Genomic DNA, 27,919 nt, shown 5'->3' with positions numbered 1-27,919 from the left:
TAAGAAGTTGCTTATGCAAAAGTTTGACAGTTCCTGCTCCAAAAACTGACAAATTCAGCTCTCATGGAAGACATCTCTCAAAGGATTTTTCCCCTCAAGTCAGCCTCACTATTCGCTGCCCAAAACCCAGTTTGCTGCCCAAAACCCCGGATGACTCTGGAATCCCCTGAAAGGTCGAGGTTCTCCTTTCCATTGTGCTCTTGATGATGAGCAGGAGGATGAAGGAGAGGAACAGCCACAGGGGGGTTGGCTCCCTCCTTGTATTTACTTCTAAATGTTCTGCATCCGTCTAGAGAACACGCGAACAATAAATCTGCGCTTTTAAAAGCAAACTCCCAGACAAATTATTGCTCCATGATGTTAAAATGCTGATGACGAGCGGTGGAGACCCTGTCGTACCTCCTGGGTTCAGGGCGCTTCACAGACCCACAGCGATAATTCTCTCGTGAAGCCATCAGCCTCTATAGAGTGAATTATTATCACGGCCAGCGCTTATCTTTATTAGCCATATCTGTGCACGAGCAGCGTGGCAGCCGTCTGATAATTTGCTGTGATTGATGGGACATAATAGCTGGTCTCCGGCCAGTCAGTGGACCGGGGAGCAGGTCTGATGAAGGCGGCGGGGACGCTTGTTGTCCATATCAAGGTTACACAAAGCTGTGGGGTCAAAAACGATGATGATGGTGAAGGTGAACATCACAGCAGCTGCGTGTTTACTAATGCTCCTTTTATTGGCTTCATCTAAATCCCTGTTTGACGTCTTCAGTTCAAGGTCAATAACCAGAATCCATCCATCCACGCGCCCACCCACCCACACCTGAAGGCGCGCACGCGGGGGGGGGGGGCTGCGCACGTCACTGGTGTTTTTCCTTCTGCTGGTTTAGCCTTCTTAATGTGGATCTGGCTGTCAGGCGCAATCGGGGAGGCTTCATTAGTCGTGAGAGGGAGGAAAGACTGTGACTCATGCCTGCGTGAAGAGACCAATGGGCAGCCGCAGCCTCACGTATAAATAACGGATAAAAAAATCATCTTGAGGGAGGAAGGGTCACTTGGCGCGCCGCTCTGTGGGATTTTTACACTGCGCTCTGCTGGCATTCCTTCATCGATGCCACTGGAGTATTCCTCTGCTTGACTTTGGGGGCTAATTGTGACATCCGGCTGTAGTTTCCCTGGGTTCGACAACCTGTGCGCTCCTGAGCCGGTAAGACGCCTCCGCCTTTCCAGACCAGCCGCGTCCGTCATGGTCTGGCAGTTTCGGCAGATTCGCCGATCCTGGTGCCGGGATTCTTTGGAATTCGCCGTATTTGCATGATGAATTCATTGTTTCTGCCTGTAGTTTTCGGTGGCGTTCGACGACGTTACTCTGGGAAAAGGCTGTGCAGCGCAGCTTAATTGAAATGTCGATTAACGAGGCGACAGGTGAAAGAAGGGTTATTTCTGTGGCCGTTTGTGGCGTTTTAAAAATCAGATTTACTTGAATAAATCGGCCCATCTCAAATAAGCCACATCCAGTTCTTATTTATTCTCATATTAGACTAATGCGCTGCTGTCTCTGGTCGGATTTTTGGAAATGACGCGCAAATTTCGATAAATCGGCGCTTTTCTGTCATTATTTTTTTACCGATGGTGTGTTACAAATTTGTTACACCCACTTAAATTGTGTCAGCTTTTTCTTAGGCCTGAGAATAATTGACTTTATCATTAAATTGATCTTCTAAATAAATAAAGGTCGTGTTGGCATTGCCTTGTCCTGACGTGCGTGTGCCTCATGCACAATTGTCTCCAAATTGCACGTTTGGAGCCATGAAGCACACGCCGATCCTTGGGGGGGTAAATCCTCCTGCGTAGGCCACGAAATCTTAAAGAAATGGCTGTAAACTGACTAAATTGATATTTTTCATGAGCCGCGCTGACGCCCAGTTTTGTTTGCAGCTGAATTATTTCCCAGACAGAGATCCATTCCCGGAGGACTGATGGCCACCTCTGAGCCCAGAGCCACCGACGCGGAGCAGGACCCCAACTCCGACACTTTAAGACCTCCGTCCTCAAGTAGGTCCTCCCAGTCCTCTCTCTTTATAAGCCTTTACGTCCCCGTGGGGAAATTCCCGTTAAAGTCGTCCTGTGTTTGCAGAAACGGCTCAAAGTCTTTCAGTGCCTTGCCCAAAGACACTTAGGCACAGAGATCTGGTACCAACCCCGAGCGCAGACCCTCTCCCCCACCTCCCCCGCTCCCTTTCCCTCTGTGTCTCCGATAACAGCGCGTCTCGCCGGGGCCATTTGCTGCGAGGGCTCCGTCGTTAATCATCCCGGTTAAAAACAGAGCCATCACAGCTGCCTGTCGGCGCGCACCGCCGCTGGAGCCGCCACGAATGACGGCAATCCAAGAGCATTTGTTTCTCTTTAAAAACAAACCAACCAACAAACAAAGAAGCCTCCGTTAGGATACACGCTCCTATTTCAAACTTCAACAATTTAAATCTATTTTGCGTTTATTCTGGGCTTTAATATTTTTCATTAATCACGGCCTGTGCTGAGGCCCCTTCCACTGCAGATGCGTTTTACTGCTCTTGGTCAAATATTTTGCTCTCTCTGTATATGTCCCAGAGCTATACATTAACCTATAGGTTAATTGAGGATTTGAATATTTGCAGCAAAGTCGACCTCATTCTTGTGAGCGACCCTCCACGAGGCGCAACAAATAATTACGCTTTTGTTTTGCATCCGAATGTAAATGCGAGCCGATTTATTTAGATTTTAAAGGTTTTCTTTTCTATGTATTAAGAAATGAAATGTTTATTTACTCCGGACAAAGGGAAGATGTTTGTTGGCCTGACATTGTGGCATATTGCTGCTGGATGTTGCCATTATCTCTCCGCTACGCTCCATCTCACGCCTGGCGGCTTGTGTCTGTGCGTGTGTGTCCGCCCGTGCGTGCTTTTGTCAGTGAGTGTGTGTGCTTTGGCCAGACCACTTCGGGCTGTTTTTTTTTGGCTTTTCTAAGGATGGAAATGAGTAAAATTGCTTATTTTGGTTTGGAGTTTTTCATCACGGTGGAGGAGAGGACGCTGCTTTTTTTTTGGTTTAATCCACTCCGGCTTCTGCTTCATGTGTGCCTTGTTTTAAGCGTGCGTGTGCGTTGCATGACACGCAGCCTACGTTTGAGACGCGCTAGTTTCTGCATCCAGCCGCCGACCACAGACATCACCAGCTCGCTCCAGTCACATTCTGTGTTTCACTCAATTAATTTCTGCCCTCCTCCGTGAGCTCATTTCACGGGCGTTAATTCCAGTCCGCCCCTTGGCTGGGTGCGTGAGTGTGCCGTGCGGGCCACTGTCGGCGCCTATTGATCGAACCTAAATCGGAAATGTGGCGAGGAACATCCTCTTACGCTCAGTTGGCGCCGCGGTAAATAAAACAATATGTGTGCGTAAATACGCAAACAAAGCGGTATGGGGGGGTTCCAAAAGCCGCACTACGCACCTGGCCAAGCCACACCACGCCTCCTCACGCTCACTTTCTGTCCATCCTCCGCCCATCTACGCTGTCTCCGCACCCTGAAACTCAAACGTTCGTTCTGTTTTAGCTTACGAATACGCGTGGATGCACGGATGCACACGAAAACTGGGAATGAAGATCTGTGGTAAGTAGTTTTGGGCCGCCTTAACGTCTTCGGCATGCAGTTTTCTGTCCGTTACACGCCAGGAGGAACACATATTTTGTGTGTTTATGACATTCCAAAGCGAACGAGTCACATAATGTAAAATCTAAATATCATCAAACCGGAAAGGCCTTAAAAATAGGCCAGCAAAGGCGACTGCACCGCGATTGTCAGAGCGCGTTTCCGTCCATTAAAGGTCAGCGGGCATTAGCCTGCAGGTCTGAAGATGACAGCCCCAAACACCCCCCAGAGCGCCCCCTGAGCCCCCATGTCTCCCCCATTTCAGCACCGAGTAGAAACCCTGCAGACAGACGTGCAGGGGTGCCGAAACCAATGAGGATATTTATTTCAAACATTTCCACGCCCTCTGCCTGTTAACACACGAGCCAATAAAATTACAATTTAGACGAGTTAGTGATTAAAGACACAAATAAATACTCGATGTGCACCTTATCCATTTGAATTTGAAAACTGCGTTACTGAATGTGACATTTTTTTCCAGGCCTTTGTCGCGTGGGAATTTATTCAAAATTTTTCAATTTTAATTTTTAGGTTTTTTGTGCGCGTCAGGGTGTCACCGTGACTATTTACCCCTTTCCTGCAGAATGTAATGGTGGTGTCAGAGGGGGCGTGCACTTTACCACACACGGTGGGTGCCGGTGGAGACTCCCACTCGCGCGTGCGTGCGTGCGTGTGTTGTTTTGTTTGAAGGACGGCATAAGAGCACGTCTGATGGGAAAACTCATTAGGAGCTGCATGAACAGAGGCCAGTTCCGAAGCCTGAGATCCGCATCGAGGCCCGACAACATCCGCGCGTCCATTCGATCCTCGTCTGCTTTATTTTGGTCCCGCACGCGCCTGTTTTTGTCAGAATGGAGGTTTTTGGTGACAACTCGTGTAACACTTTAGGGTTCCTGCAGAAGAATAACAGCCTGGATGACAAGGGGAGGCTGGCGGGCCAGAAAAACATGCTGGCGTGCAACAACAGCGAGCGGGACGCGCGCTTCCGGCGCACCGAGACCGACTTCTCCAACCTGTTCGCCAGAGGTGAGGACAATAAAGAAATACAGAAATAGCGTAAATAGCGCATACAAATAAACACTTTACGCATTTCAGGGACATTTTTATTGCCTATTTTTAAAGACCAATGTTTATTTTAAAATAAATGCAACAGTAAATGATCGTATTTTTGCCAGAGTGACGCATTAAACTTACACTCATATAAGGTCGCCTCTGAAATTGTTGCATTATTGAGGTTTCTTGTTACGGTTGAGCATAACTAAATTGTTTGTACAGGCACAAGTGGAGACATTAACATGCCAAGTGGACATAAAGCTCCACACTAAAATTAATATTATGACGGACACGTTGAGGTTAAATTATGGGGAATCCACAGATGAATGCATACTGAAGAATTATTATTTAGAAGGAAATCCCATTCAGTGAGAACATTGAGTGGTCCCACTAAACTTCCATCCTCCCCCACGTCTCAGACCTGCTGCCAGCCAAAAACGGAGAGGAGCCCACCATCCAGTTTTTACTGGAGATGGTGGACATCCTCACCAACTACATCAAGAAGACTTTCGACCGTTCCACCAAAGTCCTGGATTTCCACCACCCTCATCAGCTCCTGGAGGGCATGGAGGGCTTCAACCTGGAGCTGTCTGACCAGCCTGAGTCCCTGGAGCAGATCCTGGTGGACTGCAGGGACACGCTCAAGTACGGCGTCCGGACAGGTGGGTCAGAGCTCGGATAAACAGGTTTTATTGTTTAAAAAAATTACAGCGTCATATAAATGAAACATTGAAGCGCTCGTACGACTCTGATTTGATCTGTTCCTGGTAATTGATAAACAATATAGTTTTATTATGGAGCTGAATTTTATCCAAGCCGTTAGAAAGGGTGATTTGCCAGCGATTCCAAGGCCTATTACACTGCCGTCTTGATATATGGTCCCCTTGGTAATTCTGTTGACGTCCCCCTTCCTTCCCTTCCTTATTAAATGGAACGTTGCCTGAGGGGATCCTAACACGGGCCGGTCCGGGCTGTTAAAATGACACAAGTCAAACTGTCCCCTGGGTTTACTCCATCAAGCAGGGAACACTGTGTCTACAGTTCAGCCCCATATTTCACCTGGAGACTTCGGCACAGCTCTGGCCCACTCCAGCAGCCCCCCCCCCCCAGTTTAAATGACTAATATACTATGCGAGCCATACAGTGCCTCCAATATACTGCGCTTTTATCCGTAACCGCCTTTAGGCTCCGGGTATGGGAGAACCTTAAAGATTAACTGACTGGAATATAACCTTGTTAGCAATGTAATTATGGAAATACCGATACGCCAGGTCTTCGGCTTCTTATCTGAGACAAACGTATATTCTATTTAATGTTTAGGTCACCCGCGGTTCTTCAACCAGCTGTCTTCTGGCCTGGACATCATCGGCCTGGCTGGAGAGTGGCTAACATCCACAGCTAACACCAACATGTGAGTCACGTCTGTTTTCTGGTGGGAAACACCTCTGTGGGTCACAACGGGACAGCCGGCATTTCCTGGGAAACTGCTCCCGGTCTCTCAGGCGTCTCCACAACTGGTCGCCAGGGAGTGTGAGGACAGTTACGTAAAGTGTTTGCTTTGCCCTGCAGGGGGCGCGTATCGACGGATGGCAGGGCGCCACCCTGCTCTACTGTATGTCCATAGAGGCCTCGGGGGTGGTTAGATTGCATATTGATCCCAGGTCACAGTAACATGGTGGCCCACTCTGATAGAGGGCATGACCCTTTTTCACATCACACACTCACAACATACGTGAGCACACACGCGTGCACACACACATTGTAAATAATGTGCAAAGCCTGAAATATCACACACCTACAGGAGGTACATTTAATAGCTTAATCACAGTATAAAGGTCAATAATGTGCTTGTACGTGTGATTTCTGACTGAGTCTGACTGAGGACTGGTTGTGTGGGCGTCTGTGGTGGTTGTGGAAGAGCATCTTTGAGTTTCTTTGGACGGAAACGCCCTCCTGAGCTGAGCTAACAAGAGTTTAAAATGGCCACAGATGACAGCAGGCGACCAGCAACGCTCTCAATTTCACGGGCTGTTTTGTTCGTCCCAGAACGGCTGCTAAAAAAAGATCAATGTGAGGATAACGATCCAAAAGCGAAAGGAAAGCAGCAATGTTTGCTTCATCTGGCCTCTCATAAACTCCCCCATCATCTCCCGGATGGCTCGGAGACAGCATCCGCACCCATCTCGCACACTTTTGTAATGACACACAAAAAACCACACACCAGCTATTGCTGTCCCAGATTCAGCAGCTAAGGTTTCCAGTCCATTGAGCGGAGGCTCATTCAGGGCTGGTCTTAGCAGATAGGCCAGCTGGGCCCCTCACTGACACACAATGTCCCCCGGCTGCACGAAAAACCCCGTCGCTCCCTGGAAACTGACTGCCGCGGCTCCCTGCGGAGTCTTCATTCCGGCTCTTTTGTCCCTGCGGATGGAGGACAACTCGGTGCTCCTTTGAGAGGCTGAGAGGAGAACGTAGCAGGAGGTCACGGGGTCAGTCTCACGCGCACTCACACGTACATACGCACTCTGAGTCGCGGGCACATTCAGTGCCCTTGATGATGATAATAAGGGCATTTAGGGGCTTTCCCTGGAGACAGGCAGGTGTCAGGGGTAATTTTCACCCTGAAAAGACCAATGATTGGCTCTGATTGTGATAATGATCACTATTATTGCCATTAAAGCGTGAAATGACTCACAGAGAGGACATGTTTTAAAAAGAAGCCCTGTTTATCCCCCTTCTCCTCCTCTTAGGCTGCATTTTAAGGTGAAATGAAAGTGATATGCCTTGCTCCTGTCCAACAATGACTATTTTAGACAAGTCTTTTTTGTCTACAACGTTGCCACGGCCTGGTTGGTCGGATTAGAAAATGGTGTTTTCAGTCTAAAATAAAAACCATCCTCCACCAGACCCAGCCAGGGCAGTAGTTTCTGCCTCCTAAAACAGCTTTCATCGCGGTTTTCTTTTGTTTTTCGCTTTTTTGTCCTCATTCTGCGCTGCACGCTCCCCTGCCTCTGCTTCCTCATCGTCTCCTCCTCTCCCTTTGTTGTCCCCTGTCACAGCTCCCTCCACAGCATTGTCCCCCCCCCCACCCGTCCTTTGTCTCTTTTTTCCCCCATCACAACGTGCCTCCGTCCTTTAGATACCCGCTCGTGGAAAAAGCGGGACGATGAGGGGAGTTAATGTTGTTTTTCGGTGACAGTGCGGTGGCGGCGATGGTAGCGGAGGAGGGTTGTGTAACTGGCCTCATTAAAAGCAGGGCAAACTGGGACCAGTCCTGAGGGTGTGTGGGAGGTGATGAGATGCCACTTAGCAGAGAGCAGAAGCACAGGTCTCTGCGTAAGCAGCGCCTCTCTGCATGTATCAGGCCAGTAAACCTAATGTCATCTTCCAGAGTTACGTGCTGGGAGCATTATTTGTGTTTTTGAAAACACAATATACCAATTGGTGCCTTCAGCTCCTTCCTGAATTTTGGGGTCATTATGGGCTCTTATCTCCTTGGAACACGCTCTGTCCCTCTTCCACATAGACACTCATTCACGGGCCCCCAGCCATCAAAACGGCCGCATTCAGCCTCGCCGCTGAGAGTGGCAGCAGTGACAGATAGCCATCAGAGCTTTGTGTGCTTTAATTAAACCACTGAGTGATTTTAGAGAGCATTTGAATATGAATATTTGCTGCTGCCAGACTTTTATCAGACACTTTTTAATTAGCACGCTCAGCACAAGCTCCAGTTTGAGATTATTGCCAAGCTAATGAAAAAACTTGCACGTGCGTCTGAGGGAGAGAGAAACTGTTTTGTTAGTGTGTGCAAAATCGGATTTTTGTTTCACGGGTTAATCCTTCTAAGGCAGCAAATTTAACACATTAGGGATTTGTTTGTAGATGATTTATTTCATCATTCTTGGACTCTTTGTGCCTCTGCTCTCCCTCGCTGCAGTAGTTACTGTAGATATCATGTATTCGTCATTTTTGTTGCGCTCTTCTCAGGTTCACCTATGAAATCGCCCCCGTCTTCGTGCTGATGGAACAACTGACTCTGAAGAAAATGAGAGAGATGATTGGTTGGCCCAACGGAGAGGGAGATGGACTCTTCTCACCAGGTGAAACCGAAGGGACCAGTGTGAAAAGCTCAATCGAGTCACTGCAATGACGTCACAGAGGCCTGAGTGCTGTCCAGGGTGCTGATGTGCCTCTCGTCAACAGGGGGCGCTATTTCCAACATGTACAGCGTGATGATTGCGCGTTACAAGTATTTCCCAGAGGTCAAGACCAAGGGCATGTCTGCAGCTCCTCGCCTCGTCCTCTTCACGTCTGAACATGTACGTCTCTCTCTCTTACACACACTCACACACACACACACACACACAAAGCAGTGGTTACACTTTACTGTCTGTAGAGTTTTGGCTGATGAATAAGACCAAAGATAAAGGAAGCAGCAACTGTTTCAACGATAGAACCACCGTCTGTGTCCCCACAGAGCCACTATTCCATAAAGAAGGCCGGAGCTGCTCTGGGCTTCGGTACTGAGAACGTGATCCTGCTGAGCACAGACGAGAGGTGAAATATTGACGCAGTCAACAAATAGCGTGGCGTTAGTTTGTGTGATAATCTGAGGCACTGTGCTCCTTCAGAGGGAGGGTCATCCCTGCAGACCTGGAGGCCAAAATCATTGACGCCAAGCAAAAAGTGAGTGATGTTTCCTCCCTTTTCTGCCTGCTCGTTATTCGCTCGCCCCCTTTCACCACGTTTGTTCTGCAGGGTTACGTGCCCCTCTTTGTGAACGCCACCGCCGGTTCCACGGTCTACGGCGCGTTCGACCCCATCAACGAGATTGCCGACATCTGCGAGAAATACAACCTGTGGCTGCATGTGGACGTGAGTATTCAGAGCAGCAGCAGCACCATCTCTGCCTGGCCCGTCCCTCTAAAAGCACTTTATCTCCTAGGGAGCGTGGGGCGGCGGACTTCTGATGTCCAGGAAGCATCGCCATAAGCTGAACGGCGTGGAAAGGTGAGGACGTGAGAGCAGATGAGTGTCAGAGCATCGTGATATCGTAAAACGTCCTTTATTAAGACACGGATGAAACCTTCCAGGGCCAACTCGGTCACATGGAACCCTCACAAGATGATGGGCGTTCCTCTGCAGTGTTCCGCCATCCTGGTCAGAGAGAAGGTACGCCGGAGCCAAAGGTGGGGGGGGCCTTAAAACCCAGCGTTATTTCATCTCTGTGCTCTGCTGTGTGTAGGGCATCCTGGCAGGCTGTAACTCCATGTGCGCTGGTTACCTCTTCCAACAAGACAAACAGTACGACGTCACCTATGACACCGGCGACAAGGCCATCCAGTGCGGCCGACACGTCGACATCTTTAAGTTCTGGCTCATGTGGAAGGCCAAGGTGAGATGTGGGAGGTATAATGGCCCATCAACAGTAGTTACAGGTTGGTACTTATACAACGGTTGCTCATCTTCTCCCCGCAGGGCACCATCGGGTTTGAGCAGCACATCGACAAGTGTTTGGATCTCTCTCAGTACCTCTATAACAAGATCAAGAACAGGGAGGGATATGAGATGGTGTTTGACGGAGTGGTGAGTCTCTCGCTGGCCGGGGGGAAAAAAATCACATCCCGAATGATTTGTTTGCGTTTTAATTTGGTGGATTGATTTGTGCAGCCTCAGCACACCAACGTCTGTTTCTGGTACATCCCACCCAGCCTGAGAGGCATGCCTGACGGCGATGAGCGGCGGGAAAAACTCCACAGGGTGAGAACCTGTTACTGTTGACCCATTCCACCAGTTTCCATGTTCAACAAAGAATTAGAAGGACCCAGACTCATCATTTCCGTCCACTAGGTGGCACCAAAGATCAAGGCCATGATGATGGAATCAGGGACCACCATGGTGGGCTACCAGCCACAGGCCAATAAGGTCAACTTCTTCCGTATGGTCGTCTCCAACCCGGCAGCCACCCAGTCTGACATCGACTTCCTCATCGACGAGATAGAGAGGATCGGCCACGACCTGTAGGTGCACGTGGTCGGAGTCAGAGCTCGACTGACGACGAGGCGAAACAGCCCCGTGCTGCAGACAGAATAATCCATGAACGGTGGAGCTCTGCCTGGAGCATCCTGACTCTTTCCCCTCGAGACTATTTTAATGCGCGTACAGTAGTTTCTCCTCCAGATTAAAGTTAGAAGAACCAGAAGGTTCCAGGTACTGCATACAAACTCAAAACGTACAGTATGTGTGTGCTCGTGTAATCCCGTGTGTGTGTTTCTAATCTAGATTATTGTTTCATGTACTTTGTGTTTTAATGTCGGTACGTGTGTGTGTGTGTTCAGACAGTAAAAATGAAATTAAAAGAGAAAAACACAATCAAAATCAACGATTATACAATTGTTCTGCTTTATCTCACATTTGCTGAATCACTGGTGCTTTCAGGTGCACGCGTATATCTAAGCCAGTGTCCGAGTCCCCGCAGCAGCGCGTGAGCGCGCGCACGTGTGCTAGAGAGAAAAATAAGCTTATCTGACCTGACGTAGGTGTTTTTAGATGTCGACCTCCAGCAGCAGGTCCGTAGTCTGTCGTATTTCCCCCTAAAGATGTTTAAAGTTGGAGATTTCAAATGTCAGACAGCTGAAATAGAACGCTGGCTCGTTGTCTGCACCATGCAATCCCTGTGGCACCCCTAAATGTTTATAATCCTGGTAAAACATGAATATTTGATGCTATAAGAAAATATATATATTGCATTTCCACTGTTCAGATTCAGGTATTTTATTGTAAATGTATCTTTATGTGTATTTCACGATAAGACATTTGTAAATGTAACGAGAGATATTTTAGCCATCTTTATTTAGAGTGACTTTGTCAGCCAAAGAATGGGAATTGATGACGGAGCAATCCATTTTCCTGCATATAAAACTTCTATACATTATAGATGTTTGTAAGATGTGACCTATTGACCCCAGACTGCGATGCAAATTTCTATGGCGTGTTTGTTCCTGTGATTGTCTTTTTTGACCGAATGTTTTGAGATGACTTCGACTGGCCTTCTAATGAGCTACAGAATGAATCTACGTGATCTTTTTATGTGAGAGAAAAGCACAAGGATGTGAGAATGTAATCTCTGTCAGAGACTGGGAAGAAACGACCATTGTATCTCTCTCAATCCAAATTATTTAACGTGATATAAATATATTGTGATACATATTACCTGTATATTCTGTGTTATGGGGGCTTAATTGAATACAGTATCTGGCATAAAGAGTTCCCATGTGTGTCTTTGCACAATGTTCACCTTTCTTTCTTCCATTGTAAATGGACGTGTACTATGGCAGTATGATATATACAAAGTATTTACGGTAAATAGGGACCATATGTAAATGACACAAATGCATCTTAACGTAATCTGTGTTACCTTGTATGTGTCCAATGAATCCTGTATGTGACCAATTTGTAAGGGAACGTTTCCCGTGCAGGTTTTAGTAGGCACTTTAACAGAATCATCTTAAAAATACCTTTAATAAAGACTATTAAGGAAAAATTACTGTGGATTATTGAAAAATTCAAATATGCACCGCTGTGTCTTTTGCCCGGAATGAAATACCATGACAGCCCTCCATTTCACACAGACACACACACACACACAAACCATGCAGAATGGTCTCTTTGTTTAATCATTTATTCTTTATCTTCATATATCAATTTTTCACTTGCCCTTTTCTTTATCACACCACCATTTCCCTCATTATTCCAAGTGTGTGTCCTCCCATCACCACTTGTCGCACAGATACGTATGATGAAATGAATGATTTGATAGATAAATAAAAGATGCTGAAGGCTTTACCTGATCATAAATGATGATGCAGTTCTGAGACGTGGGCTACCAGCGCCCCCTGGTGGCCGCGTTGCATCTGCAATCATTTCAAGGTCAGATTTAGATCATTAAGATGTGGTAGCATTTTTCATTTTTAGTGGAAAACAGCCAAACGTGGATTTTCAGACCTGATGCGACAGTATATGTGCGGTGGAACTCGAATGTAAACTTCAAGGGTTTATCCGGTATGTCCTGCTAAATGTGTGGTATCACAAGAAATATAGAACACTACTAAACTCAGTGTCAGTGAAATTGAGAATAAATATAGACTAGAACGTATAACTGGGTAACAAATAAATCTATGGTGTAAAATATGACATATTTCGTCAAAATTTCATTTAGACGCTAAACGCTAAAAAACGACATTGACGCTACTTCCTGCCACGTAATGGCGCATGCGCACTGCTCGGCTAATCGGTTGGCGACGTGTACCCGGTGTGAGAGAGTGTTTTGGCATCTCATTTCGGCTTGGTAAAAAGCTGCCATAAAACCAGAAAAAGCCTTAAAACAGCGCAGGTATGGGAGGATCGCAGAGTGTGGAGATACCAGGTGGAGGAACAGAGGGATATCATGTCCTGCGGGTCAGTTGCAACCATCTACATTATGCTGTTAGCTTAGCATCCAGTCAGAGAAGGTGTTTTTCGGCTGTACAGAGAAATCAAAGGCTGTGGATAAGTGCTGCGGCCTCCGTGGGGGAAAAAAAAATAAATAAAACGCAATGTTTAGGCTAAAATCGGGTGGTCTAAGAATGTGCTATGTGTTTGTGCCGGCGGGTGCTGTACCTAAATATTTCGGTCAAAAGCTAGCGACAGTGTTTGTTAGCTACGTAAAGGAACGGGATGACAGCTGAGGAAGGTGCGCCAACAAAAGAATGAGTTCTTACAAACTTGCAGCAGGAATCTACTAAATGGACAAAGTACCAAAGACCCGCGAATGCCACGGGAACCTGTCCATCTGGAATTAGCGGTTGTGATTAGCGTTAGCAGCATGATAGCCGCGTAGCATTTGGGACCAGGTTACAGCCTGCAACATGCAATCAGATTGAATGGAGACGTGATTTTTCTGTGTCTACAGTGAATATGGAGATTTGTTAAAATCGTGCGATTTTTAATTAAAGGTTCAGGAGAATTCGCCTGGACACCGTGCAGGATTGGAGCCCTTCTTTGACTTTATTGTCTCCATCAACAACACCAGGCTGGTAAGGAAACCCCTCAGCTGTGCAAAACCCTGGGAGATAGTTTCATATTTTCTTGATGTTTCCTCCTCCTCCTTCACAGAACAAAGACAATGACACGTTGAAGGATTTGCTTAAAGCTAGTGTGGAAAAACCAGTGAAGATGCTGGTTTATTCCTCCAAAACCCTGGAGCTGCGGGAGGCAACAGTCACGCCCAGCAACCTGTGGGGAGGTCAGGGGTTGCTCGGGGTCTCCATCCGGTTCTGCAGCTTTGAAGGAGCCAATGAGAATGTTTGGCATGTGCTAGTAAGAGCACCCGGTCTTCTTTATATTTCCATTCTTTTTAAATGGTTCTGCTTTAGCTTCTTTCCCAACGTTTCAACCTGTTTCCAACAGGAAGTGGAGCCCAACTCCCCAGCAGCACTTGCAGGCTTACGGCCACATACCGACTACATCATTGGAGCAGATACGGTCATGAACGAGGTCAGTTACCTCTCCATCACAGTCACTTTCACTACTTTGTCCTCTGTTTTAATAATGTCCTTTGTTCTCTTCTCGTCCTCTGCAGTCAGAGGACCTTTTCTCTCTGATCGAGAGTCATGAGGGGAAAGGCCTGAAGCTCTACGTGTACAACACCGACACCGATAACTGTAGAGAGGTGGTCATCACACCCAACAGTGCCTGGGGAGGAGATGGCAGGTAAAGCCGGATCCATGCTCTCAACCCTCTTGTGGCAAATTTCCCAACTTAAACTTTCGGAAATGAGCCGTTTTTCCGAGTCTGGCAGCGTAAAATAACGTTTCATGTTCCCACCTGGCAGTTTAGCTGCAGGAAACTAATGGAGCTGAGGCCACCACCATTAATCTCTTCTGTTCTATCTTTTTAGTCTCGGATGCGGGATTGGCTACGGATACCTGCACAGGATTCCCACCAAGCCTTTTGGAGAGGGGAAGAAGATCAGCTTTCCTGGAAACTCTGCCAGTGATCCCATCAGTCCACTGAAGGATGGATTCACTGAGGTCAGAGCACGCACCATGCTATCCGTTATTCCCTTCCCCCCTGTGCTTCCCTCAGTGGTTTTGCATTCAAGCCAAACTGCATTAGTGAGCTTGATAACACGCTGTATTTCTTCCGCCTCGTTCAGGTCCAGCTGTCAGCAGTGACCCCTCCCCCGACAGCCCCCGTCATCCCCACCTGCCTGGAGGACTCGCTGTCAGGCCTGTCCATCACTGCAGCCCCTCCCACCATGCCCAGTGAACTGCAGACAGGTGTGTCAACACTTCTTTCCTGATTTACTTTCCAATCCCATGTTGACGCGTGTCCCTCTTCCCCAGGTTTGCCCACAGTACCCCTGCTCCCCTCCTCCACCAGCCCCTCCTTCAGCCCTCTCGCCCCGCTGAATTCTGCCGCCACCGGCTTCAACCCCACCACCACGCTACCAGGTGAGCGACCTTGCCATGAGGCAGCAGCGATTAAACCGATGGCGACCCTTCATCTTGCGTTGTTTGTGCGTGTGACGACAGGTTTGATGCCTCTAGCAGGGGGCTTACCTCCCCTCCCCAACCTGCCCAATCTCAACCTGCCACTACCAGACCTCAGCTCAGTGTCACTACCAGTAGGATCAACAGGTAAATGTATTTATTTGCTCATCCTGCACAACATAACTCACTTTTACTAACCCCCCCCCCATTCTACCTCCCTCAGTCCCCTCTCTAGCGTCTCTCCCTCCTCTCAACATCCCAGGCCTGGCCCCCCTACCCTCTCTACCCACCCTACCCACCATGCTTCCCTCCCAGCTGCCTCCCGTCCTCCCTCAGGGCATGCCCCCGCTCCTACCCATGTCCAGCGCCGCGCCCACGGCCTCGGTTACAGTCACGCCAAGGGAGGCTGCGGCCGTCGGCCCCACCCCCCCCACGGAGGCCGCCTCCGCAAACGCCGGGGAATCGCCAGTGCCCACGGGAACGACGCAAACATCGTAACCGAGGAAATGGGCCGCATCGTCAGACCAAAACGCACGCCTGGATTCTCTTTTCCCCGTCTTGTCTTTCTGTTTCTCTCTATTTATTTGGCCATGGGGGGACGCAGGGGGCTGCTCCAGTTCAGAGGTCGGCGAGCTCCAGGAGGGGGAGAGGACGGTCGTAACTGAGCCTAAACTACTGCACGAGGAAGACCAGGCCCGCTCTGTGGTCCAGCTTGCTTTGCACCCCTGCAGTTACATCAGAGACCTTTTTTTTTTTTTTTTCTCAGCTTTCTGATCTGGCAATCCTCCGTGTCCTTAATATTTTTCTATTAACGCCGTTTATTTTGGTTTTTAGTGGGGTTGGACAGTAAATCAACCATTTCAATCACCCTGTAACTGGTCCTACTGGGACAGCGATAACATACCAGGCGCCTTTATTAGGAGTAATAATAAAGAATTATGGTCCAGCCCCATTAGTTATTAGATCCTCCAATCTATAGATTAATTTGAGTCCATTTCTGATGAAATTGCGGTTAAAGTCTCATTCCAGTGAACGAACCTGCATTAGTTTGCACCTTTTTTGTGTTTTGAAAAGGATAGTCTCTTTCTTCGTATTTCTTCATGTATATCCACAACTACTCAGTAACCGTCTGTCACAGAGGGTCGCAGGCTGAAGGTCATGCCAGGGCGGGGGGGAGGGTGGTGGGCTGTGGGGGGGTTACATGAGCTGCTGAATCCAGTGTCTGTGCCTGCTGTTGGAGGATCAATAGTTCAGGTTAATTATGGGTGCAGGGTTATAAAATAGACCGGAAGTCTCCTCCTGGCATCGCTTTCGAGACTCTTGGGCAGTGTTGCAGCGCGGCCACAAGGCGTCGCTGTAACAAGCATTTTAAAAACATGCACAGTGAGCAATAAAGCCAAATTAATTTTACACAATGACCTTCTGTCTGTCCTGTTGCAACTGTTCCTTTCTTTTTTTTGGGGGGGGGGGGGTTGTACATGTTACGACAATGTGGAGAAAACAGTTTGAGATTCAGAAATGATGAAGTTAATCCTTCTGCTTCGGTATCGGAGATTCCTCTGATGTTGCGTAAGGAGAACTATGGGTCCCACAGCAGGAAGAAAGGAGACCTTTCTCTGCATGTGAATGACAGCCTGGATCCACACCCCCGCCACTAATGTGATCCGACTTATCTGGCCGAGCTCCGTACTGACATCTGTCCACGCGCGGTCCTCATTAATGATCTGCTCCATCCATGTGATGGTAGCGCCCAGCCATTTTGTGGCGGTAGCCAGAATCCAGAGAGGACAGATGTGTTTGTTTTACGCTTTACCGCGCCCATGCGGATCAAATTACAGTTTGTCAAAGCCGACAGATGTTACCCGTTTCACAGAACTTTCACATCACTTCATCTCTTTAAAGGGCAGCCAGCTGTGATCGGGTGTTTCCCAACATTTAATCTGACACCCGGGGGGTGTTTTAGCTCATCTGTAGCCCAAATAAAGTGAGAATTTTGAGAGGAGATGAGTCCAGCATCCATGTCTGTCTGACTCTGAAACCACAAGCTACAGGGAAGCGTTTTATTTACAGGAGGACAACACTTGGATACATCCATGAGTTCTAACTGCAGTACATCATGCTGCGACGGGGGGGGAGCACTGCAGAGCAAATCCAATTCTCCCGATAACAGAACCTATTTTAACTGAATCGCAACAGTATCCGTACAGTCGGTGTCATTCTACACCTCCGCCTCTGGGTTCACCGCCATTTAAATGTTTTTGGTTGATCATTCTTGGTCATCGATCCAGTCCGACAAGGCCTGTAATCCAGACAGGTTTTCTGTCCAACTGGGTGTTTTCACCTGGAATCCCAAAGCTGTTGCCATGGTAGCGCAGAAAGCTGGGCTGGCTGGGTTCTCTGCCTTTTAGGACTGGGATGTCGTCTCTGAGGTGGAAGAAAGATGGAAGCGCTCTGGCTTCGTTTTTCCCGTCCGTCCTTTTGGGTATCCACGGGTTTCAGATGTCGCCCGACCTTCCGTGTATTGTCTTTTGGGCGTACGTGAAAATAATGCGGTCGGCGTGGCGGCTGTTTGCTTAAAAAGGGTCCTGGAAGAGTTTCTCAAGGTGAAAGTTCAAGTATCCGCGTAAGCCAGGCAGAGACCATTCACGCACGGTTAAAAGCGACATTTATAGCAGCAGACTCGACAGCTTTCGGGAGAAAGCGCAAAACAAACGGAGCGAAGGGAGACGGTGGGAAGCGAACACGAGCCTCGTTGTGCATTTGCTAGTCAGTTAAGGTCGCCTGCACATTAAATGTACATTTAACTGTCACAGCACAGCAACAACTGATCCGGGCCTTGAGTCCGACTCTTCAGCACACAGATCCAGGTTCCGTGAACCCGGCGGTAGATCCGAACAGCCCAACAACGAGACGGTAATGTGAAGCCGCACGCCGGCTTCAGCACAGTCCAGAAGAAGCCTGCGCCGCTCTACTTCATGCCGCGTGCGAGACCAGATCTGCGCAATCTGGAACGGAAGTGCAAAATCGGCCCCGGACGTTTCACCTGGGCCGTGATCCTGTTAGTCTAAACACACCAGGGTTACAAGTTACACGGCGCTCCTCGGAGAAGAGGGACAAATACACAGCGACAGAAATTATAAGCCGTCCTGTGAGGTGAAGGGTGGTGCAGAGCTGATACAGGTGAGCTTAAACAGGGCATCTAGGAACCCTACAGCTGCTGATTAATAAATTCCATAAAGAAAACAACTAGCTACAACATTTCCACTTCCTGCTACAACTGGAAACCTTCTGTTCTCCATCTCTACGGCCACGCTGGAGTTTAAGGGGACTACCAAAGGGAGCGTCCCTCTTCCAGTCCTTCAGCTCCATTGCTAGTTATTCCAACACGGAACACCTCAGGTAAAAACATTAAAAAACAATAATAATTGCCACATCTATGATCCACCGAACCCCGAACAATCCTGACATTGGGAACCGTCGGCCATCTTAAGCGCCAGTCAGTCAGTAGGTGGGCAGAGATGAGGCGGAGGGCTGCAGGGAGCCGGACGAGTTCGAACGTCTCATGTGAGGCAGCAGGTAGGAGTCCGAGCACAGCTGGTGAACGTCGAAGCGGTCCTCTTTGCGGTAGGCCAGGCATCGCCTGATAAATGCCTGCAGAGGGGAGAACGGGATTCAAGAGGCTGAAAATTCCAGCCGAGGCAGCATAAAAGGCCATCGGGGTGCAACTGATCTTTGAACTGGTTTTCTAGGTACGCCTGCAGGTGCTCGGGCAAGATGAGACAGATTCTTTGTCAACGTTGCGAGACAATCACACTTAAACGACTGCATGTACATGTAAAAAAATACCTCAGTGTTGCAACACATCAAATATCACAACTCATTAAATTTAAGCCGGGCAAACCATGTTACAAATAGCTACACTGGATTTACAAGGACTATTTTGTTTAAGTTGATTGAAACTTAAATCTGCGCCTTAATAACTTGCGCTGAATAAGCACATTTGGGCGTTACCTTAGCCTCCGTGCTAGCTTGCGGTTTAGCCGGAAACTGGACCTCTGTGGCTTTGAGGATGGTGTTTTCCTGGAGGATGTCCTGCTGTGACTGGTTGTGACCAAACGGCTGAAGGAAATCAAGTCAAGTCAATTATTCCGGCGTGTAATTTCTAAAACGTGTGATGGCGTAAATAGAGGAATGATCGTACCTTGCGTCCGTAGAGGCACTGGAAGAAGATAACTCCCACTGACCACACATCCACCTTGTTGGAGATTTTTGGAGGTTCTTTCCCCACCACAAAACACTCTGGAGGAAGATACCTAAAACACAGAAACACCCACAGAAGAATAAGCTAATATTTCACTGCTCATTACCGTGACAACAGGACCGGCTCTCCGTGTTACCAGTAGGTCCCGGCTCCCTGCGACGTGAGGTCCATCCCGTCCACCCCGTAGTTGTCGTCGTCCATAATCTTTGACAGGCCGAAGTCTGTGATTTTGATTTCTCCACATGCGGTGCCATCCACCAATAGGATGTTACCTGCACAGCGAACGCACGGGGAGACGGTTCAATTTGAGATGAACGCGAGGAGCCAGTTCACGCGACCACGACCACGCGACCACGACCACGTGACCTTACCGGGTTTGAGGTCGTAGTGGATGATGGGGGGTTTGATTTCGTTGAGGTAACGCAGAGCGCTGACGATCTGCATGACAATGGAGCGCGCCTCCTTCTCCGACATCAGCTTGTTTTGCTTCAGGTAGAAGTCCAGGTCGTTGCCTTCACAGAACTCCAGAACAGTGCAGAACCTAGAGATGGACCCGCACAATCATATGACCCTGGAGGTATCAAGACTGTTATTGACCCCCAACTGCAAGTCTCCTCAACCGCTACAGACTAAGAGGATACATTTCATTCCCTTTCGCCTGTGTGGAGGTCAAAGGTCAGCGTCCAGACCTGGCTTAAGTATCCAGCCTCACATCCGATCTGCCATTTCACCCAGAAGCACCGGAGATGGACCCGACAATCAACCGTTGCGCTTCACACAGGCTAGTTTAATCCGTTTCTTAAAGAAAAGGCAGCTGCTGGAGGGGAAACGTCTATTCTGACAAAGTCACAGTCAAAAGCCTTTCAAAATAACTAGCGGTGTTCCCATTCTCAATAACTATTTCTGTTATTTCTGCTTTTACTTTTTACTCTTTGCCAATCTGATAAGACCTTCATGCAATCTGCTTGAAGTTGTATCAAACACTGAGAGCGGTCGTTGACACAAGTGTTTTCAAGTGGTCTGGAAAAAGCTTTAAAGCCAAAAGCGGATGCCAAAAATTGTCTGAACATGCCGACCCAGCAGAACTGCAGCTGCCAGAGGTCAAAGGTCACTCACGTGTCAGTGTCCAGGGAGAAATAGTCGTACAGTTTGACTATTCTAGGATGGTCCAGCTGCTTGTGTATCCGGTACTCCCTGCATGCGTGCCTGGAAGCAAACGTCAGTGCATGTGTGTTAACGGGGATGAAACCCTAAAAATGTGTCGGCATATGTCGGACCTACTTATGGTAGTTCTCCTTCTTCTCCTCTCTCCAGTTCTTGTTGAGCTGGTGGATTTTTACAGCTGCGTAACGCTGCTCAAACAGGTCAAAAGCCTGTGGGAGAACAGAAAATAGGAAGAATTACATCACTGCTCGGGTTACCAAAGGGACAGAACATAACCTGGAGAGGAATTACCTTATAGACCTCACTGAAACCTCCTCTTCCCAACAGGTGCAGCAACAGGTAGCGCTCATTCAGGGTAGGGTGGTCTTTGAATCTGAGAGTTAAACATGTTTTTAAGCTCTAGACTCGGCTTCCTGTCATGTTTCTTTGAGGAAAGTGTTTCCTTACGCCGAACTGTCTTCATTGTTTATCCTCTTCAGCTCCCTGATGTGTAGGTTCCTCACCCTCTCCAACCGTTCCAGCTCTGCTTGGATTTCTGCTTCTTCCTGTACTGGCAGAGATTGGACTCAGTTCCCTTTTGACGATCACAGCACATTCAGACTACGTCCGTATCAAGCAAAGACGGCAGCGGCTCTCTTAATCTGTGTTTGACCTTTTTCAGATGTCCAAGGCGGAGCTTGAAGATCTCTTCCTGCTCGTGGTACTCAGCGAGGGTCAGTCTGACAGTGAAGTAAAGGAATTAAGTCTCAAAATACACGATTTTAACAAACCTGGGGACTCTAAAAACTCACAGCTGAGGTAAGGTGGGTTTCAGGAAGGGGTCCGAGTCGTTGCCGTTGACCACCTTGGTTTTGCGCTGCTTGGGCTCGGACGTGGACGCCACTGAGAGGGAGGGGGACGCAGGGTTTGGAGGTTTCCTTTTGGCTAGCAGCTTCCTCTGCCGTTCAATGTCCTCCCGCTGCTGGTTGATGCCCTCCTGCTGCCTGTGCAGACAGGACCACACGGATGACATTTCAGGACTTTGCTCTTGCCGCGGTGCCTCGATGACTCGATTCAACCGAAAACTCTGCGCGGGTTTCTCACTTGATCAGATTCTGGAATGCGTATCCATCGGTCCACTGCTCCGTGTAGGACGCTCCGTGCCTGACAGTGGTGAAGTGACCCAGGCGGAGACGGTCCTGCATGCTCTTTTCCCGACACGACTGTTTCTCCTGAGTGCTCTGAAAATAATGAAAAACGTTAAATAAAATAAAATAGAAGTAAAAACCAAAAAGCCGCCCTCTGCTGTTTTGCCCCGTGATTACAGCGCTGCCCTAAAGGTGTGGTCAGCAATGGCATTTGCATTCAGACAAGTCACATGACACATGTGCACTAAACCCACACATAACACACCACTCTGTGCATTATTCACGGTGCTTTGTGTGTGGAGTCCTAATGGAAACGAACGTCCAGCACAGACAAACAGGACAGAGGAGGAGCTCATACTGGCAAATACCCCATGTTCTATTCCTTTACTGCCCCAACGCGTGCGTAACCATGGATGGAAGACGTATACTAGGCTTACATGAACTACAGTTTTCTGGCTTAATGCAGCGCTGCATCAGTTGAACAACTCTGAACACAGATACCTTCTCTATCAGCAGTTTCTTGCTCATGGTGATGCACTTATTGAGCCTCTCCTTGTATTTCTCCAGGAGTTTCTGTTGCTCGTCGATCTGTCGCCGCAGGTCACAGTTGGCCTGGTGAGAAAAAGGATGGGCTCTGTCAAACTGACCTGCCTGCTCAGAAGCAACGCAAAGACAATGGTGCCGTTCTGCCCCCTTCACTGACCCTGAGCAGATCATCTATCCGGCCCTCTTTCTTCTCCAGGTCCAGGCTCTTGTTGCTCTCCAGGGCCGCGAGTTTCAGGCCCGTTAACTCCGTCTAAGAGAGACGCACCAGTCAGGACACATCGCAAAAGTCCCAGAGGTTTTTGCTTCATTCCTGCCCCCAATTTACCTGAACACACTTGCTCGAGGAGGCCTTTGGGTTGTGGTCGGCGAAACACAGACTGGTGGGCGACGAGCTGTTCTGCCGGATCTAGAAAAATAAAAAAAAAAAGCTCCAGCGTCTCGTTTTCACCTCCCTGAACGTGGAGCATTAGACAGTCGGCGCATTCTGCTGTTGGGGAAACTCACGATGGAGCCCGGAGCGGAGTGAGAGTTCTGTGGAGAACGGCGAATGGGTGGGAGGCCTCTGACTGGACTGGAACCATTCCCACCCTGGAACTTTGCAGAAGAAGAAAATTCAAGCAAAAACCTTTATCAGAATGATGAGAAACCAAAAATACTCACGTCAAAATAGTCGCTGATCTTCGGCCCCCGTGTGGAGGTCTTCCCTGTACGGAAGATGGATTCAGAGATTTAATTCGAGAAACCCACAGATGCCCACGTGGAGTTCATCTTACGAGCACCGGCGATACCTTGACTACTCTCCGAATAGGTGTCAGCTTTCCTTTTCCTGCCTCGGGATGATTCAGAAGGCTTCTTCTCTGGGGTCTGTGAAATGGGAGAGACGGGATAAAAGGAGGAATAAATCCCATGTGTTTTGGCTCACAAAGCTAAAAGATCAGGAAGAAAGAGTACATACCGAGTAGGCAGGGGAGCTTCCTCTTTTCAAATCGGAGTTCTACAAAGAGAAGGCGAGGTGGAGGTAGTGGGAGAGATGGAGTGATGAGTGGGCAGCAGGAAAAAAAATGGGACGGCGTCTAAGCAGGCTTTACCGCATCTGCATAACTCACTATACCTTATTAAATTTGAGCTGTTGTCCTGTTGTACCTAAAATAGATAGAAAACAATGCTGAAATGTGTCTTACCTCTGACTCCTTGTCGCTCGACGAGCCCAGGCTGCCATAGCTGTGGTTGGAGGACTCGTTGGCCAGACCCTACGTACATTTAAAAAAAAAAAGAAGAAAAAGAAGCCCACACAAATGAGCACAGAGCACTATACGTGCAGAATGATGCAAGTCGGAATGCTTTCTGTTACGTAAACATCAGTTCAATAAAGGCAGGCAGTTCTTCGGTCTGATGCCTGCCAAAAGGAGTCCGGATCTCGAATTATTAGGCGTGTATTTGTCAGTCTTCCAACATGTGCTCATTCCTAAGAAACCCTTCTTAGAAAACGGGAAAAATCTTTATCAAAATGGCGACCTTTAGGCCACGTGACCTAACAGGATCCCCGCCGGCAGCATTTTCCGAAGCTTTAAGGACATTTCTAGAAGCTACTGCGGTGCGTACTCCCTCCCGCGAGCTCCCGGCAGACGGATTTATAATTTATTGTTGACATATACAACGCGGGGGGGGGGGAATCCTACACTAAAACTGATCTGTTCCGAGCGTCTCAGTCTGTTTATCAGTTAGACGACAGGAGCAGCCCCTGGGAGAGCTGCGTTTGGGTGGTGCGCTCGGAGTACAAGCCTTTGTTGTCTGTGTGCTGCAGTTACCTTAGCACCTCCACTGGTGCTCCCAGTGCTGCCGACAGTGTTGCCAGTGACGGCCCCTGTGAACCTGGCCTCCAGCAGCTCCTGTCTCCTGGGGTCCAGGCTGTGCAGCTCCTCCATGGGGGCTGGCGTCAAATAGCAAACCAGAGTTAGACACATACGCGCATCCAGCAACAGGAAACAGTCCCGAACGTTTGGCCAAGGGTGAAAGTCCCTCCACTAGCATCATCTGTTAATTAATCAACGTTTCCTGAAAGGGTCATCAAGATCGGGCAAACGCCAGTGGTCACGTGACCTCTTTTGGCGAAGGCACATCAAAGAAATAGCAAGAAAAACAAGCACGCAGGTTCCAGTGGGCAGCTCATGGCGCTTCGATGCCATGAATGGAAGAAAATGGGTGATGCTGCGGTTTTTAAAGTCGGCGAACTTCATCAACAGTCACATTAAAGGCTCTCAGCGCCCCAGAGATAATGATACCGGAGTTTTATCTCTTCATCCCAGAGGCGGATTTTTTTTTTTTTCCTGTGTGCTGCATTTTCCACAAGGAACTGACGTTGGCCTTTCTGCGTTTGTGCCACACACGCACAACGCTGCCAAAACTGCTGAAACAGGGCACGACCCTCCAGCATTTTAGGCTCACATTTACATTCAAACCTGCACTAATTCCAGTCCAAATCAGCAAGCAATTCAACAATGTGACATAACAAATGCCTGGCTTCAACTTTATCTCCCAGCCTCCAGGTGAAGAAATGCACGCACACGCACAAGCCCTCTGCTCCCTGCTGCTGTGCGGGTTTGTTTCCTTATTAGACATTTCCTGCATATCTTCTGTACGCAGCTTCGGGCTCAGGGGTAAGCCCTAAAACGCCTAATGGATATTATGAAACAGCAAGCACCCCGCAAGGCCCCCGTCAGGTTATTTAAGGACAAAGCTGACAATCACACACATTTACAGCTTTCTAACCCATAACTATTGTGCATGTTAACGTATGAGGGCAAAAGCTAATCAGATTTTTTTGCTGGCATTCCTCCTGGGCTGCAGAGATAAGATCGCCGTGTATTTCCCACAGATGCTTGATTTCACCGCAAAAACTACTTTTTACACGCTGCCATTTAGCGACGTCGCTGAAAACGAACCGTCGACGGTGAGCAGATGCCCCTAGACAGGCCAGAAAGGTGAAGTCAAAGGCCCGTGCTCAAGTTTACAGCAGCAGATGCATGCACCGCAATGCACTGGTGCGTGCACGCACGGCTAGGTTGTGTAATACACAAACTAGATGTTTCTGATGTCATGCGCAGCTGCTAAAACTGTTCCCGCACCGAAAGCGCCGCATAACTCGATTTCGAGTGAGCTGACAGTCTTATTAGCAAAACAACAAGCTAGCGCTGCCTTTGTGCAAACATGATAGCTCGCTGCTACTTAGGCTGGCCATCAACTGAACTGACAGCTGACGTTTGGCTTCCAATTCACGGCATCAGTTAACTTGATATCCGTTTTTACTTCAACGTTCGGCCGCTCGACACGGCCAAAACGATCCGCTTCCCTCCCCGGAACAGACTTTGAGGAGAATCCGAGGCGTCCGTGCACTCGGGGAGCTAATATACCTTCCTTGCTCTTAGCGGTCGCCGTTATATGTTGTTGAGAAATCGTTGGGGACGAGGAGAGCTGCGACCAAGATGGCGTCGCCTCCAAACTTCCACCACCACTTCCACTGTTACTTTGGACACTCATGAAGCCACTTTGCCGCCGAGAGGAGCCAGCGCGCACGCCGCCGTTCGCGGAAATCCCCAACTTGCGACCATCCTTTCACACCTGCCGTAGCCAAACAGGCGAGTTAGCTTGCGCGGTAGCCGGGCGGTGCTGCTAGACGCCCCGCACGCTGGGAGCCGTGCGCGTCGTGCGGAGGAGCGGCTTCTTCAGACAGGAGCTGAAGCGGATCCAGCGTAACCTTTGCATGATGACCGCGCCGCGTGCCTGTCAGCATCCAGTTCACGAGCGGGCGAGCGATGTTTCTGGTAGGCGAGGCTATCGCGAGGCTGGAGAGAGGCTCGCGCGCACCTTACTCCCTTACTGCCGACACACACACGCACACGCGCGCACACACACATTTTATATATATATCTATATAGATATAGATATAGATATATGAGAGACACATAGATAAACATATAGATGGAGAGAAATACAAATAAATTAACTGCATGTGCCAGGAATGTAACTACTGTATGTAACACACACACACACACACACACACACACACATTTTATATATATCTATATAGATATAGATATATGAGAGACACATAGATAAACATATAGATGGAGAGAAATACAAATAAATTAACTGCATGTGCCAGGAATGTAACTACTGTATGTAACACACACACACACACACACACACACACATTTTATATATATATCTATATAGATATAGATATATGAGAGACACATAGATAAACATATAGATGGAGAGAAATACAAATAAATTAACTGCATGTGCCAGGAATGTAACTACTGTATGTAACACACACACACACACACACACACACACACACACACAGAGATAGGTAGATAGATAGATAGATAGATAGATAGATAGATAGATAGATAGATAGATAGATAGATAGATAGAAAGAAAGAAGTACAAATAAATTAACTTCCTAAGCTTAGTAGCATTATAGGAATGTGTGTGTGTGTGTGTGTGTGTGTGTGTGTGTGTGCGTGCGTGCGTGCATGTTAAAAGAGATAGTAATGTGGCCTAGGCTATAAGGTCTTTTGTTCCATATTTGGTGCAGTGCATCAAAATGCCTTTGCATCCGTGTAGGGCATACACACACACACACACACCACACACCGCAAACACACACGAACACACACACATTTGTGCAGCTGTCTTAGTAGGGGCCTTCATAGTTTCTATTAATTTGTATGAGTCTACGCATTTAAACACTCAGACCGTAATTGGTGAAATAAGAGGGAACGAAAACACACATTCAAATATTTTTACCTAATTTATTTTTGCCCGAGGAAACATTATGGGACCTCTAACATCACAAAAGTCAATTCTAGTGCAATTCGAGTTGTTTCCAACATTTAAAGTTCCAGCCCTGGAAGTGGAGCTGCTCTCCTTGCAGTCAGATTGCATCAGGAAACCAAGTGAGGCACAAACATCATGCACCTCAAATGCACCTGCCAGCAGTAACCTGATTTCCTTTTTTTTTTTAGTCACATGGTTTCCATGGTAACAGCCCAATAGTCTTGACAGGCAGTGGGGAGTGTTGTATAAGCGGTATTATATTCCACTACAAGACACACACACACACACACAAGTTGGGGTTTGTGATGCCATTTGATCGGTGAAATTGGAGAAAGGGGGACGGTGACTGCAGCATCGAGGACGTTCCAGGAGCATCAGATGTCCGATGGAAAATTAAGAATGTTGGCTGACATTTTAAAAAACGTTTAATTCATGTACAAACAACCCCCACCCCACCCCACCCACCCCCCCCACACACACACCATAATGATGTTAATTATAAAGGCATGTGGAAAAATATACAGAACTATAAATTGATTCTTTGATTATAAATAATCCCCCTTTTAAAACACTGAGGATCCAAACCTTGTCTATTTCTAATTATCGTTCCCTTTAAGCAAAACCTATGATAAATAACAACAGATGCGACTGTAAATAATCTTGGCTTGTGTTTGAGCAGGCAACATATGGTAAAAATATACATCCCGGGGCAGGA

The 27,919-nt window shown here is 48.1% G+C and overlaps 3 protein-coding genes and 1 long non-coding RNA gene across 10 annotated transcripts; 2 read left to right on the top strand and 2 right to left on the bottom strand.

The window, feature by feature from the left end:
• The first annotated feature begins 906 nt into the window (after positions 1 to 906).
• On the top strand, positions 907 to 12,275 carry LOC130538886 (glutamate decarboxylase 1-like). Of its 4 annotated transcripts, none has more exons than XM_057056856.1 (17): positions 907 to 1,201; positions 1,933 to 2,049; positions 3,584 to 3,640; positions 4,568 to 4,705; positions 5,152 to 5,394; positions 6,053 to 6,143; positions 8,720 to 8,832; positions 8,936 to 9,051; positions 9,210 to 9,289; positions 9,364 to 9,418; positions 9,491 to 9,607; positions 9,678 to 9,742; positions 9,826 to 9,904; positions 9,978 to 10,127; positions 10,211 to 10,318; positions 10,403 to 10,492; positions 10,583 to 12,275. In XM_057056856.1, exons 2-17 carry the CDS (start codon positions 1,974 to 1,976, stop codon positions 10,754 to 10,756), a joined length of 1,752 nt encoding a protein of 583 aa, XP_056912836.1. In that variant the 5' UTR covers positions 907 to 1,201; positions 1,933 to 1,973; the 3' UTR covers positions 10,757 to 12,275. The 4 variants fall into 4 exon arrangements, with proteins under 4 accessions (XP_056912836.1, XP_056912837.1, XP_056912834.1 ...); XM_057056854.1 differs by lacking the exon at positions 907 to 1,201 and adding an exon at positions 1,383 to 1,419; XM_057056857.1 differs by lacking the exon at positions 3,584 to 3,640.
• A 124-nt stretch (positions 12,276 to 12,399) lies between these two features.
• LOC130538946 (uncharacterized) lies at positions 12,400 to 12,875 on the bottom strand. Its single transcript, XR_008954003.1, has 2 exons — positions 12,737 to 12,875; positions 12,400 to 12,645 (listed from the first exon to the last, which is right to left on the bottom strand). It is a non-coding gene; the product is annotated as an uncharacterized LOC130538946 (long non-coding RNA).
• Positions 12,876 to 12,994: 119 nt separating this feature from the next.
• On the top strand, positions 12,995 to 16,682 carry LOC130538921 (Golgi reassembly-stacking protein 2-like). The gene is made up of 10 exons (XM_057056965.1): positions 12,995 to 13,189; positions 13,726 to 13,806; positions 13,886 to 14,089; positions 14,180 to 14,266; positions 14,352 to 14,482; positions 14,670 to 14,802; positions 14,928 to 15,051; positions 15,118 to 15,225; positions 15,307 to 15,411; positions 15,488 to 16,682. Exons 1-10 carry the CDS (start codon positions 13,127 to 13,129, stop codon positions 15,760 to 15,762), a joined length of 1,311 nt encoding a protein of 436 aa, XP_056912945.1. The 5' UTR covers positions 12,995 to 13,126; the 3' UTR covers positions 15,763 to 16,682.
• Positions 16,683 to 17,310: 628 nt separating this feature from the next.
• LOC130538905 (serine/threonine-protein kinase tousled-like 1-B) lies at positions 17,311 to 26,219 on the bottom strand. 4 transcript variants are annotated; one of them, XM_057056908.1, is made up of 22 exons: positions 25,773 to 26,219; positions 24,171 to 24,292; positions 23,544 to 23,612; positions 23,318 to 23,356; positions 23,151 to 23,226; positions 23,023 to 23,066; positions 22,867 to 22,956; positions 22,688 to 22,768; positions 22,520 to 22,612; positions 22,318 to 22,428; positions 21,773 to 21,909; positions 21,481 to 21,672; positions 21,342 to 21,408; positions 21,137 to 21,234; positions 20,981 to 21,062; positions 20,807 to 20,898; positions 20,642 to 20,731; positions 19,897 to 20,066; positions 19,662 to 19,797; positions 19,466 to 19,577; positions 19,276 to 19,383; positions 17,311 to 18,915 (listed from the first exon to the last, which is right to left on the bottom strand). In XM_057056908.1, the coding sequence occupies exons 1-22, from the start codon at positions 25,897 to 25,899 to the stop codon at positions 18,766 to 18,768; spliced, it is 2,286 nt and encodes a 761-aa protein (XP_056912888.1). In that variant the 5' UTR covers positions 25,900 to 26,219; the 3' UTR covers positions 17,311 to 18,765. The 4 variants fall into 4 exon arrangements, with proteins under 4 accessions (XP_056912888.1, XP_056912890.1, XP_056912891.1 ...); XM_057056910.1 differs by having other exon boundaries at positions 22,867 to 22,950; XM_057056911.1 differs by having other exon boundaries at positions 25,981 to 26,219.
• Between the last annotated feature and the right edge of the window lie 1,700 nt (positions 26,220 to 27,919).

The sequence above is a fragment of the Takifugu flavidus genome, chromosome 15 (genome assembly GCF_003711565.1).
Source record: "Takifugu flavidus isolate HTHZ2018 chromosome 15, ASM371156v2, whole genome shotgun sequence".
NCBI classification, from domain to species: domain Eukaryota; kingdom Metazoa; phylum Chordata; class Actinopteri; order Tetraodontiformes; family Tetraodontidae; genus Takifugu; species Takifugu flavidus.
This window is presented reverse-complemented; position numbering and strand designations above follow the sequence as displayed.